The sequence below is a fragment of the Sitophilus oryzae genome, unplaced genomic scaffold (assembly GCF_002938485.1).
Source record: "Sitophilus oryzae breed Bouriz unplaced genomic scaffold, Soryzae_2.0 scaffold_845_pilon_pilon, whole genome shotgun sequence".
Taxonomy (NCBI): Eukaryota; Metazoa; Arthropoda; class Insecta; order Coleoptera; family Curculionidae; genus Sitophilus; species Sitophilus oryzae.
The window spans coordinates 1,195,567-1,210,663 of NW_022147467.1; the positions used below are offsets into that span (position 1 = coordinate 1,195,567).

Genomic DNA, 15,097 nt, shown 5'->3' on the forward strand with positions numbered 1-15,097 from the left:
CCTTTATTGTTTGAAATTTTGAAAAAGGAATTGAATATTACCCAAACAGATTTAGAAATAATGAATTAAATTTAAAAAATATGATATTCATAACCATATATGTATTTAGAATATCGTCGGTCTAGAAGCGAAACATACAAGTCCAAAAACGAATAAATTTTTAAATAACTGAAGTAGCAGCATTTTGGACTTAATGAATATGAAAATAATTTAAAAATTAAACTTATAATTCTTAGAAGATATGGTAGAATCCTTCCATGCTTATCCTAATTTTTATATAACGGTAGTAGACCGAGCTTGAAAAACAGTGCGTGATTTTAATTAATTTTTATTACTTTTCTCCTTATTTTTTTAATTTTTATATAAATTATGTATCATTTACGTGGAAAAACGTCGAAAAAAATAAAACTGATTAGGTATTATGGAAATTCTTGTACAACTAAGTAATATTATTTAAAATATTTTTAGCACGCCGATGAACTGCTCGTATATAGAGAATTTCGTTTTTTCCCTTACTCTTTACGGATACCCCGTACAGAACGGATCGATGCAGGGTCGGACTGGTCATATTATATATATATATATATATATATATATATATATATATATATTATATATATATATATATATATATTTTATTTTATATTTTTCTATATTATATATATATATATATATATATATATATATATATATATATATATATATATATATATATATATATATATATATATATATACAAAGAGGAAGTCTTGACCGATCAATTATAACCAAAACTAAGAAGAAAATTCTTGGGGATAGCGGTCTAGAGGCAAAAAATTAAACAATTTATTACAAACGCCGAGCTTTCGGAAAATATATTTCCTTTTTCAAGGGTGTAAAAAGTTTAATTATAAAAATAGAAAAATATATCAATTTCAAAAATAATTTTTAGTAATGTCAGAAATCATTAATATTTAAGAAGATTTTAACTTTTATACAAAATTTTAGTTCCTTTCTTCCATATGGAAATTGATATATTTTTCTATTTTTATAATTAAACTTTTTACACCCTTGAAAAAGGAAATATATTTTCCGAAAGCTCGGCGTTTGTAATAAATTGTTTAATTTTTTGCCTCTAGACCGCTATCCCCAAGAATTTTCTTCTTATATATATATATATATATATATATATATATATATATATATATATATATATATATATATATATATATATATATATATATATATATATATATATATATATATATATATATATATATATATATAATAAAATTATATAAGAGTTTCTTGCCTTGAACTGCTAATATAGAAATTAATTCCACGCTGTGTTCGACATAATGTGGATCAACCTGCTCTCACTACCGGTTTCGGGGCCCTACCCCATCATCAGGTGAGCTTGGGTATTTCCACAATATGTCGAGCACAGCGCAGAGTATATAAGCACGACTTGTCGTAAAGTAGCGGTAAGATATTAAGTCCCGCATCGCGAGATAGCGGCCTGCGTGCAATGGTAGTACTATATATATATAATAATAATAGTATAGTATATATATAATTATTAGTATAATATAATATATATATAATTATAATAATAGTATATATATAATTATTAGGGGAGCCCCAGCCTTCCCGGGCCCCCTTTATAGTTTATTATTTATTCTTAACAATATTTGCTTTTGCATTGCATTATGGCATTTGCATTGCATTGGTTTACCTTGCATTAGGGTCTTTGAATAAGAAGACTAAGGAAGGAGCATAATGCTATCCATGTATTCATGCATGGTGGGCGGAAAAAGGACTCTAAGGTGGGGATCCTTGACAGTTTTGTTTGACGATTCATTTGACTCATTTGAATTTGATTTGAAATTTTGTGGATTTGTCAGTCTTTACGGAGCTTATTTTATGTCATTTATTATTTATTCTACTACTGATAGTTGTATAAAGGTAGTAAATCTAGATGGAAATTGTGGCAGAACTTAAATTAACAGTGATACTATCGCGATTTATCGAAAAAGACTGTAAAATAGTTGGTTGTGTAGCGTGCGGTAGATCTCGGCAAAAATCGAGTGAAATAATGGAACAACTTTTCGCCAGTAAGTGACTATATAATATAGATACGTGTAGTAAACCGATCATTTATGCAATTCACTTAAATTAACTAATTATATATTTTTTCTTGCACTTTTGCTTTTATTTACTACTTGTCAAAGATTAGATGTCAAAGAATTTAGATACGTCAATTTGATTTACCTGCTTCAGTAGCGTATCGGATGTTTGTGTTAATAAAAAATTATTATAACTTATCCAGTGCCTTCTATTAAAAGATCAGCCTACGGGCGGACTTTTGTTTACTTCATCAGCTGTACATACTTAGATATTGGGTTAGATTCCGTTTCATATTTTGTCGGTTGATTTTTGGTTTTAACTCTTTGATTTTTGGTATTATTTATTATTGTAGTGCAAAAAACTGATTATTTTGGTGTTTAAGTGACATAAACTACTACCAGATATATGGTAACTCTCGGTTTCGCATAAAAAAATAGAAAAATTGAAAAATTACACGTTGTGTAAGTGATTTAACCTAAAAGTGCCCATACATTTTTTACTTATCGTGATTTTTGTGTGTGTTTTTTAAGACTCTAACAATTCATCAATAAAGCTTAAGTGGAGTGTGTTTTTGGTGCTATGCTTCATCTTTGTTGTGTTCCTGGTGGAAAGGATAGTTATATTAGGCAGCCTAAAGTGTCCGGAAGAGCAAGAAAAGTGGGTACGAATTATAAATCAAGAGAATTCTATTGAAAATATCTTTAATAAATTTAAAAATAATATTCTCCCATGATGGTATTAATGAAAACTAGACAACTATGTTTATTTTATTCATATTGTGGAATCTCCACTCCAAGTGTTGTTGGTTCAGCTTCGATAGATTCAAACACGTAAGTAGGTATTATGATCTAGGGAAAAATAAAGAATATGTGTATTAAAGATCATGAAAAAGATTATTACTTTGAGTTCATTTTAAAAAAGATTTTTGTAAAGACAAGACAGATACAGTTTAAAAGAAGAATGTGTTTTTGTTTGATAATATATAATGTATGTCAAGCATAACATATATTTGTTCAGTAATTTTTAATGAAAGGTGTTGATTATTTATAATACCAAATTAATATCAAATATTTAAGTGATGGCTGAATAGAATATGAATAAAATAACAATAAAATTGGTATATTTGCATAATACAAAATTAAGTTTTAAGAATAAAGGTGTTACTAAAAATACAAAGAAATTCATATTTCTTTGTTTTAATTGGTCTAATGTTATTTACATTTTACGTAAGAATTATACCGTATCACCGAAAAAAATCGGCGTCTAGTTGGCTTGGAAATGAACATCGATGACATTCCCTAAATAACTGTACATATAAAATAATTAACTAGAATTTTACAATCTTGGAAAATTTGATATTCTTGAACCTTGTTTCTAAATATTCTAAATTTTTTGATTTTCTTGGAATTTAGGTTCGGGAAAAACGCTGATTAAGTTTTCATTTCGTTTTTCATTATTTTTATTTGGTTTAAGAAAAACGTTTCGGCTAACATTATAGCCTTCATCAGTGCTGTGTCATATGAAAAAAATAGTGTCGAATATAATCCAAAAAATTACATATAAAATATTCACACCACGCACATAATGTTTACTGCGTACTCCATAGTCAATGTAGATAATTTTAGTGTTAAGAATAATAATTTTAAAAAATATGTGGTCATCTTTTGATAAGTTTATATTAGTTTATTATTTGCAGTAAACATTATAAGGTGTGAATTATATTGTATCTGTAATTTTTTGGATTATATTCGACACTATTTTTCTCATATGACACAACCCTCATGAAGGCTATAGTTAGCCGAAACGTTTTTTTAAACCAAATAAAAATAATGAAAACCCAAATGAAAACTTAAATCAGCGTTTTTCCCGAACCTAAAAATCCCAAGAAAATCAAAAATTTTAGAATAATTTTACATATAAAATGCCAGCGATCTTCATTTCATAGCCATCGCTGACGCCTTTTTTTAGATAATATTGTATTATTTATAAATATAATTTCTCGAACACTGATACTTGCAAAATATACATATAAATTTTGTGAATGCAAATAATAATACATCACTATTAGTAGATATTGAATGTTTTTTGTTAAATTAGATCGATTTTCAAACCCCAAAATTTAAAATATATTTACATTTTACCCGTTATCTTATGTACCTATACATTATTTGTACATTGTAAAACATTTGCTGCATTTGTATGGTTCATAGTTTATTTGCCAAAGTATTTATTACTATAAATAGGTATATATGTTGTAGTTATTAACTGTATATTATGTATATTTCATGTAAACTATATCATTTTTAAAATACAAACCAAAAATCTGAGGAATAATTCTGTTTTCCATGTATTCTACAACATATTTATTAATCCGTTATATCTAACTAGCGTGACGTCATATATCTCGCCCGTAGGCTGATCTTTTAATAGAAGGCACTGACTTATCTATTTTTATTAGAATTATATATTATTGTAACAATTTTAATAACTACCAATATTTATTCACCACGTAAAATAAAACAACATATTATTGAGTCTACCCCACGTCTACCCTACATCATAGTTTTACATTTTTTAAATAAAATTAGAACGGCACTGATAAACCGGAATTTAAGTCGGCCATATTTGAGGCCCATCGCGATGGACCTAAGATTTTTGATATGCTCCTTCCTTAGTCTTCTTATTCAAATATTAGGGTAGTTCCCTGATTTCTATACAGGGTGAGTCTTAAATAAGTGCAAATATTTTCAGGGCTGGTAAATCTCGATAAAAGATGCATAATATTTTCTCTTTACCGTTTTTTCAAATAAATCCAAAACAACCGAGTTATTTCACTTTTAAAATTTCCAATTTTTTGCTATAATTTTGAGAATCATTGGATTTTCTTTCTTGTAAATTTAATCTACTATAAATAGTACAATAGTACAATACTTGTATTCATTTAAAACTTCCCAATATGGCGGACTTCAGTATGGGAGGCTTAAAAACGAAATCAAGCTAATTGAAATCTGACACTTGGCTGACTGACGTTTACGGTTCCTTTTTCTAAATATTTACATTATTTTTGGAGTTTTTATTTACAAATTCTACTTGGTTTTGTTCTTTTATTTAACCTGCAGCCTGCAGTACTAATTATATAGTTATAAATAATCTTTTCACCGATCGAGAAATGAGGAATAGGCTGGAAGATATTCAAAATGTGTAAAACGCTTAAAAACGTATTAGAAAGCATTGACTCGTCCACAAATTCGTGAAAATAAATTAGTCCAGATGTTTGTAAAAAGGTCTCTAATTATTTGGAGAAGTTTCCTCGTATCAGTAATTTTCAGGTTTGTAATATGTATATGATAATAAATAGATTAAAACTTATATTTCAGGAAACAGCGCGGGCATTACAGATTGTTGTAAATCAGTTTTAAAATATAAACAGGTTTAAAAGTTGAGTTAGTAGAGAAGATCTACTAATAACGTAATAAAGGTAAATAATGTTGGTAATGGGACCAAAGATCAAATAACACTTGAAATAGATAATATGTATATTGCATTGTTTTTATATTTCTTGAAATATATATATTTTTTACTTTACAGGATACACAAAGAATAATAAAAACTACAGTTACTCACTAAAAGTACTTAAGGTGTAAGTACTTAAGGTTTGTAATAGATGTAGTTAGAATATCAAACACCAAACCAAACCAAAAATTATGTTTTATTTTACTGGTATTCCTCACATTTGAAAGGAAAGTCATTTCATAAATAAGCAGAAGGACATCGTATAGTACACTCTATATTAATAATTCTTTTTTATCCTATATTTGTTACTTGACGCATCATTTACTAGGTATAAAATTTAGTACTGATTCCAAACCTTATAGTTGTGGTTGTGCTAAACAAACATTTCTGGCTTTCCTGACAGGAGTGTGACACAAATTTAATAAAGGTATAATGTGGATAATGTTCTGATTATTACAGTTTGCATGGATGACTGTTTTTGTATGTTGTTATTTTTAATAAAGTATATTTAATGAGTTTTTGAGTATTTCTTTTTCCCTCAGAGCATTGTGTTCTAATCTTTATATATAAATTTTCATAAATTAGGTATATCTACAAAATTTATTACCTTATAACTGTTTGCTAAAGACTTTGTAGTTGATACAGTTTAACAGTATATAAAAGAACTATTTAAATAAGATGTTTGAAAATATATAGGTAGCTGTTTTTGCACACATCAATTCAATTTGTGATTAACTGTACTGAAATAAAACAAATTAAGAGAAATGGGGTGATCTATCAACTATAATATGAAACGCATCATCCTATTTCCAAGTCTTCTATTAATTTCACTTATTAAACAACTATAATTATTCAATAATCTTGATAATTCTAGGAACTCTCAGATATCGTCAAAACATGAAAACAAAAATTCACTTTCTACAGTTCTTACGCCCCTTTAACTAAAATATAAGAAACGGGAGTTAATATTCTCACTGAGAAAGTTTATAAAATACCTTTAAGTAAAATCTCTTCGGATCTGCGGTAAAATGCCTTTATTCTTATTAAATAATTTCAATAATCTATGTTTTTATTTATGATTTATGACAACCACCTAGTAATCTAACTTTAACGTCAACTTGACAATCCTGAAAAATGTTATTGTTAACCAAAGAGTAAATCAATTTCTGAATTCGCTAACGCCAACTTATTTTTCATTAAAAAAAAATTACCAATTTTCGTAACTAGGTCGGCCATATTGAGGAACTTTTAAAAGAATTGTACTTATACCTATGTTGCCATATTACAAACAAAATATGTTTTTAAACTAAAAATTAAAAAAAAACAAATTTTCAAAAAAAGAATCGCGCAAAACCTCATAATCGTGTTTCTTGGGTCGAAATATACTACCTCTAAAAATATTTGCACTTATTTAAGACACCCTGTATATAATAGGGAAAAATTGACTAAAACGTAATGCGAAAAAATGCGCAAAAAATCCACACGGGCCCCTCCTTACATTGCCACCCGAGTCCCTTTGGTCTAGTGCGACCCTGATGGATCAACGTACTGTACAAAAGAAACATACAAATAAGAATCCGTGTGTTTGCTTTAGCGTGATCGTAACGGAAATTACGGAGATAGCAGCATTTCGGTGGCTATTTCCGATCATTGGGAGTTAGCAGATTTTATTGAGTTAAAATAACAAATTTTTTTTAATGGGAAAAAATGTATTTGCTTTCCCTATTTATAGAGTATTTTTTTCTCTTTCTAATGGTATAAAAAACTTATTAACATAAAAAATGAAGTTAGCAGGTTATCACGTTTCACTGACGTGCTGTTATACAGGGTGAGTCTTAAATTAGTGCAAATATTTTCAGGGTTGGTAGATCTCGATAAAAGAAACATATTTTCTCTTTACCATTTTTCAGATAAGTCCAAAATAACCGAGTTATTTAAGTTTGAAAATTTAAAAAAAATGATTTTTTTTATAAAAATTTTGAGAGCCACCGTGGGTAATATTAGAGATTAAGAAATTATACCGTGGGAAAATTTGTGGTGAACAGGCAGTTCTAAAAAGTTTTTGAAAAATATGCAGGGAAATTTAAAAGAAAATGCACGATTTTCAACATCTTTTTTTGCGAAAAAAACCTCATTTTGGGGTCGAAATATCCCACCCCTGAAAATATTTGCACTTATTTAAGACTCACTCGGTATAAAAACATATCCAGATTAAAGGGTTAATAAAGGTTATTTTTTCTTTTAGGTGAACCGAACTCACGCGACCGAACCGCAAGTGCTCTCGAATCTGTTGCTAAAGCTGCCCGAACTTCGTAATTTGGGAACGAAACACAACGCCCATTTGGACTGGTTCAGGGCGAATTGGCGGAAATTGGCGTTGCCGCCACTTTTCGCAGAAATATTCGATATACCGAAATCCGAAGACGATCTACAGTGAGACAAAGAAATGAAACGATTTATAATTATCTACATTTATACAGAGATCTTCAGGTAATTTTGGTTTTTGTGCAGTGTCACCGTTGATTGAAAGAATTGGGAAGATACGCAACCTAATGGACGAATTTGTGACAAGGCTGATTTGATTTCCCCTTACGTCTTAAGTGCTGTACGGTGGAGACACCAAGCTTTCTGCGGTCAACTCATAAAACACTTATTCTCCTCTAATTCGGCCAACGAAGGCATATCGAAGACAGTGTGGATCTGAAAGTGACAGTGTTGGCCATATTAAAATGTGTAATATCTGTAATACGTTTAACGAAAATATCTTTGGATGAAAAATCCGCGTTTATGTATTGAAAATTTATTCGTGTTAAACATAGAATAAACAATACAAATAAAAATTCTTTTATAGGTACTGAATATGTTCTATGATCGAAAAAAGTCGTTTAGTTGGCTTGAAAATGACGATTTATTTACCATAATATTTTACATATTAAATAACAGCGATCTTCATTTCCAAGGCAACTCTGACGCAGTTCTTTGTTTAATCATATAATATTGTATTAAATTGTTTAATTATAGAAAATCCGTATTATTAACGTACTGTACCCAAAATCCGTATTCTACGTATACTATCAGTAGTTCTGGCAACACTGTCTCCGGCAACCACCTACTCTGTCGATTGAAAGCAGAACTACGGTACAATATTTTTTATCCTAGGCTATCAGCGCGCAGCGGCACACGGCTAAATTAAATCTCGGACAGGCTGACGATAACGCCAGCTACATCTCGGACAGGTTTTGTTCCACGAAATCGCCCATAAGGTTGCGCATCTTCTCATTTCTTCAATCAACGGTATCACAGATCACAAATATTTTCTGACCTTACTTTTTGATTTGAATTCGACCACACACAGAATCTGTGATTCAACTAAAAAGGAGAGGAAAATTTAAACTATTGCTCTAAAAATGGCAATAATAGTATATTGTTTTATTATGAGTAAAATTGATACCTATTGCGGCGAGGCTGTACGTTTGACGTTGCAGGCGATCAACAAAATGTTAATTTTTATTCCGAATAGAGCATGCTTTTTTTTATAAAAAAGTCGCAAATCATTTTTTCAAATGAATAAAAAGTAGTACTTCGTATCGAGCAACAAATAGGTGCACTCGTTAAGTTTGACAATTTTATAATGTCAGTTTAGTATCATATTTTTGTGCCTAGACGTAGAACCCCTTTTACATTGTCAATCACATCACAAAAATTAATACTTTTGTGACGTTTGAAAAAAATAACAGTATATTGTTTTATTAGGAGTAAAAATTATATTTTTCGTGGCGAGGCTGTACGCTTGACATTACAGACAGCCATAAAAGTAATTTTACTCCGAATAGAATATTTAGCTATTTTTTTTCAAACGTTACAAATAATTTTTTACAAATTTCATGCGATTGCAAATAATATAAAAAGATTTAAAAGTAATACCTTATAAGTAATTATACATCGAGAAACTATGGTTACGCTCGTTGAATTTGACACTTAATGTCAATTTAATAATATTTTTCTTTTTCAAACGTCACAAAATTATTGATTTTTGCAACGTGATTGACAATATAAAAAAGTAATTTTAACGCTTAGGCATAAAAATGAAAAGCACTTTTACGCCTAAGCACAAAAGTACAAAAATATATTATAAAACTGACATAAAGTGTCAAATTCAACGAGCGTAACCATAGTTTCTCGATATATAATTACTTACAAGGTATATTACTCCAACAGATGGCGCCACTTCTGTAGGACCATTTTTCAGTATGGCAGAGTCCATTCTTTTTCCAGCTAAATATATTCTTTGATATTACTTTTAATTCTTTTGAAAAAAAATAGTATGTTATGAGTAAAAATGATTTTTTGTGCCTCGCCAGTATGTCGTCAAACGTACAGCTTCCCGTCTCGCAATTAAAAATATTATTTTTACTCCTAATAAAACAATATACTATTGTACTATTGTGCTTAGGCGTAAAAATGCTCTACTTTTATGCCGAGGCGTTAAAATGACGTTTTTATATTGTCAATGTGAGGTTTGAAAAAAATAGTATATTGTTTTATTAGGAGTAAAAATCACACTATCTGCGGCGAGGCTGTACGACATTACAGGCGAGACACAAAAAGTAATTTTTACTCTGAATGCTATTTTTTTCAAACGTCGCAAATAATTTTTTAAACAATTTTAAACGTTCCAAATACAAATGATTTAAAAGTAATATCTTGTATGTAGTTATGGTCGCGTTCATCAGGACAAGTTGATCAGTGAGCGATGTACCATCGATTGGTTGTCCTGCTGAACGTGCTTTTTAGATCAAAATCATAAGTAATGCATATTAAATTGTTTTCACCCATTTTTGGCACAAATCGAGGGGATTAGTCAACCGAGAACAATAAACAAAAACTTTGTTTTCGTTTTCCAAAACATTTTGTGACATTTGACGTCTGTGACGTTTAATCCATCATGCATCGGTAGCGTAGCGCATTTTAAATCTGATGGAAAAAATGGCGACTGATCCCAGAGCGCTCACAACTAATCGGCGCGTTCAGCAGAAAATTAGTGATCGCTTCGATAGCGCTACGTCCTGATGAACGCGACCTATATGTAGTTATATATCGAGAAACTATGGTTACGCTCGTTAAATTTGACCATTTATGTCAGTTTAATAATGTAATTTCGTACTTTTGTGCTTAGATGTAAAAGTGCTTTACATTTATGCCTATAGGATAAAATGACGTTTTTATATATTGTCAATCACGTCGCAAAAATTAATACTTTTGTGACGTTTGAAAAAAAATAGATTTACTTAGATTACAGTTGAGAAATTTTTCTTTAACTTCCGAGTGCTGCCTAGGGATATCTTATTCGTCTCTTTATCTGAGCTCTTTGGTTTTCTTTTTTCAATTTAATAGTGTGTTCCAAATATAAATTCTTCAACTTGTTCTATTTTTCTTGCTTTATTTTGGTTGTTGTGTTGTCTGTTCACATGTAAATGGACCTAAGTATTAATGTAAATTAACATTCTTTTGAAGATGTTTTCTTGACATAAAAATCACAAAAATGATGCGTCGTTAATATAATATTGAGTTTTTATTATGTATTTTGTATTCTTGGGCCCATTGTTGTCTGTTGTTGGCTTGCGGGCCTAAGATATCCCTGATAATTTCCTAATATCATGTCCCATCTCAGGTTCGGTCTTCTTCTAGGTCTCTTAATTCCTCCTGGGTACCATGCTGCAGTTTTTGTGGTCTATTGCCACTTGAGGGATTTGACTCTGTGGATGATATCTATTACCTGGGTCTTTTGTCGTATCCACTTTATTTTTTTGCGGTCTCTCTTGGTTATTCCCAGCATATTTCGTTCCATTGAGTGTTGTGCGACCTGCGGTTTTCTTATAATGTCCGTTTTAAGTGTCCAGGTTTCGCATGCATAGGTCATGACTGTCAGTACACATTGGTCGAATGATTTTTTCTCTAAAGAAGTGGCATTCTAGAAGTGGTATTCTAGATTTGAATATGATTGAATTTCTTCCATAAGTACTCCATGCTAATTTAATTCTTCTCTCTCTGGAAACATGTCAATTTAACACAATTATTTGTTTATTATTTCAGATAATTGGCAGAAAAATGGAAGAAAATGACGAAAAACCGTTTGCATTTGCTCAAAATACGCTTTAAAACGATAAAAATAAGAAGAAAAATGAAACACTGGTCTGATACGTGCCGGCATGGACTATTCTTTCATAAAAAAACATTGCGACGTATAGTCTAGGAACAATTTTCGAGATTGACAGGGTCACAGATGATTTAATTTTTATGGAATTTAGTCTTTAACTGTAACTTATTGTAGCATAATAATATTAATAATGTTGTTATACATATCAATGTAAACTAACTATATCAATCAGCTCTTTTCTTAGACGCGACTGTATGTACAAGCGGTGATTTCTAATCTAATTGCGAGTAGGTTTAGGATTAAGACATATAGAGAGGCATCAATTTTAGGAGGCATTTGACTTTGAATTTCTAAATACATTAAATAAGAATATAACATGCTGTCTGACGAGGGAATATGCTCTCAGATGCAAAAAAGTACAACTGAATTTTTTTGTCAAATTTAAATTGTTATCCTATAAGTGTTATACATATATTTTTATTTTTAGTCCTATTTTCATGATTTTTTTAGCAAACTGTATATAAATATATCAACTTCAATTCTTAAACTTAGTTTTTTTATAAACTTTAGTATTTGGCTTATTTTACAGGGTTAATCGAAGGGTTGTTTTTTATCCCAATTTTAAAACACCCTGTGCAATTATTTCGTTAGCAAATTTTGCTAAACTATTATTTTTCGGTTAGAGCCATATCACCATGCATTTTTGACATGAGTATGTTGATCAATATGACTCCTACTTGCAGGGGGCGCCACCTACATGTGTTTGAACTCTTTTGAAGATCAATAACTTTTAGTCCGTACCTGTATAAAATTACTGAATGAAAAAATATACATTTCCGTAATTTTTTACGTAAAAAATGTCTCTTGGCAAAACTCGTTACGAGCAACCGTTCTTAAGATATTTAGAATGGAATTAGTGAATACATGTCATTGACGAAAAAAAAATTGACGAAAAAAAAACATGTTGATTCGACTGAAATGATAAATTTGGAAACTTAATTCCTTAAAATTAATCATAAATTTTTCTTCAAAAAAATGATGATATAACAGTTTCTGTTGAACTTTTAACATAAAATCATTTCAAATTTATGGTTTTAGTCTAATAACTATATTTAGTCAATATGTTTAATTTATGTCAATGATGACAGGTACTGATAATTTCGATTCCAAATATCTCGAGAACCATTAGTCGTAGAGATTTTTACCAAGAGACCTTTTTTACGTATAAACGTCATACATATTTTTTTACTCAGTAATTTTATACAGGTACGTACAAAAATATATTACTCTTAAAAACAGTTAAAAAATATGTAGGTGGCGCCCTCTCCAAGTAGGGGTCATATTGACATCAAAATCTAATTTCTCATGTCAAAAAAATCCCAGATATCAATTTCCATCCAAATATTGACGTTACTTCAGAAATTATTTGGCAAAAATTGAAATAAAAATGAAATTTCTACACCCTGTATCTCCGAAACTAAGCATTTTAGGACATACATTTATACGAACTTTTTTACTTATTTTTATCTGCAGAGTATGCTGCCGAAGTTTCCGGAATACAGTTGGGACCACCCTGTATATTGAAACAGTTTTAGATTTCATAAACATTAATAGAACTAACGATATTAAAAAAAATAACTGTAATAACTAAGGATACAAACCCAAAAAACTTCTAAAAAATAACCTAGTACCTTATATTGTCACTCCTGGCCGCTATAACTGTTTCTAAACGTCAATTCATACTGTTAATGATTCAGCAAATATCACATATTGTGTTATGCGTCCCCATTCTTCTTCAACACTTAGCGAAGTTCCTGCCAAGCATGCTTCCATATCCCAAACGTATTCTATAGGGTTCAGATCACCCAAAACATACTGGCCACTTCATTTTGTTGATACAGACTTTTTCTAATTATTGTAACCTAGGCATTACCACCTCTTCATATCGAAAAATAACATCAAAAAGTAATGATTGAAAAAATTGCAAATTGCTGGTGGCAAGTTCATTTCGCTCTTAAAAATTAAACAAGGCATGTGTTGACAAGAGCGATAAAACAAAATGCTCAGGAGACATGGTTCTGATCAAAAAATAAAGTTTTAGGGAAATTTGCGTACGAAATTATCGTACAGGGTGTTTTAAAGTTAAGGTAAAAAACAACCCTTTGAGTAACCCTGTATAATAAGCCAAATAGGTACTAAAGTTTATAAAACACTGAGTTTACGATTTAAAGCTGATATATTTATACACAGTTTGCTAAAAAATCATTAAAATAGAGTTAAAAATAAAAGAAATATAACAATTTAAATTTGACTAAAACATGTACCGTTGCGTTTTTTTTTGCATCTGAATGTATAAAGCCGCGTCCCAGCTACTCGAACAAAACGTTCGCGAACATATAAAATTCACACTATATACTCGTAGCAGCAGGTCGTAAACGACGACACAGCCCATCACATCGGTCCCGAGGACTGAGGTGCGGGGAAGAATGCGACAACCAGTTTGCTCTATAAATCTAGGATGCATTTAGGTAGTCGCTGTTTTTTCGAGTGCCCGGATTTCGAGTGCAAGCATTTTATTAAATAAATTAACCGATAAACAGTTTAAGAACTTTTGTCGTTGAAGAATCAATATTTAGCAGGCGGAGGGTCACAGGGGTCTTTTGGTCGATTATTCGTTATAGTGTATTTTTAAGACTTGTATTCATTTTCAGCCGATTCTACTAGGTGTTTCTCAAAAGGGGCTTAATTTTTTATTTTTTTATTTCTTCCAGATAATACAACGAAATTTGGTTTGTTAGTATATGACATAAATCGGGATTGATTGACGTATTCAATTACCTTCGGTCGCTTCCTGTTTCGCCGGAAATGACTACAACTTTGTATTTTTAGATTGTATCCTAAGTACTTTTTTACTTTATTTGATAGAAAATGACATTCTGAATAGAATGACATACCATACGTCAATTTTAGACAATTCCAATTAAATAAAAATAGCATTTTAAATTTCAATCTAGAGTGCCAAGACTGAGTTAAAACTATTAATTTGTAATCAAAGAACTTTGGAAACATATATTTGATCGTGTAATTTTTTTCGTATCCTTTCATGGCCGCTTAAAAGATGCCCAAATCGTATTTTTAATGATAACTCAAATTTTTCAAATGGTACGAGGCTGGCTCAGCATATTTGGAAAAAGCATTTTTTACGAATAATTTGGTACCACATACTTGGTATTTGGAGTAAAATTGTCGTTACGTTTATTTATGGCCATTTTTAAATTGAAAATGTCAAAAGTTGACATATAATATATCATTCTATTTAGA

At 30.2% G+C, this 15,097-nt stretch overlaps 1 protein-coding gene and 1 long non-coding RNA gene across 4 annotated transcripts in view; both read left to right on the top strand.

Annotated features, from left to right (window-relative positions):
- Positions 1 to 12,302, top strand: part of LOC115889743 (ecdysone-induced protein 78C) — a 206,347-nt gene extending 194,045 nt beyond the window's left edge. For 2 of the 3 annotated variants that reach the window (XM_030909819.1, XM_030909818.1), the window contains exons 9-10: positions 7,865 to 8,109; positions 11,713 to 12,301. In XM_030909819.1, the coding sequence (XP_030765679.1) occupies positions 7,865 to 8,056 (192 nt within the window). In that variant the 3' untranslated portion in view covers positions 8,057 to 8,109; positions 11,713 to 12,301. Of the gene's footprint in view, positions 1 to 7,864; positions 8,110 to 11,712 lie in introns of all 3 variants that reach the window. The other variant, XM_030909817.1, reaches the window with a different exon arrangement.
- On the top strand, positions 5,383 to 5,754 carry LOC115889744. Its single transcript, XR_004051499.1, has 3 exons — positions 5,383 to 5,435; positions 5,484 to 5,584; positions 5,695 to 5,754. It is a non-coding gene; the product is annotated as an uncharacterized LOC115889744 (long non-coding RNA).
- Positions 12,303 to 15,097: the final 2,795 nt, after the last annotated feature.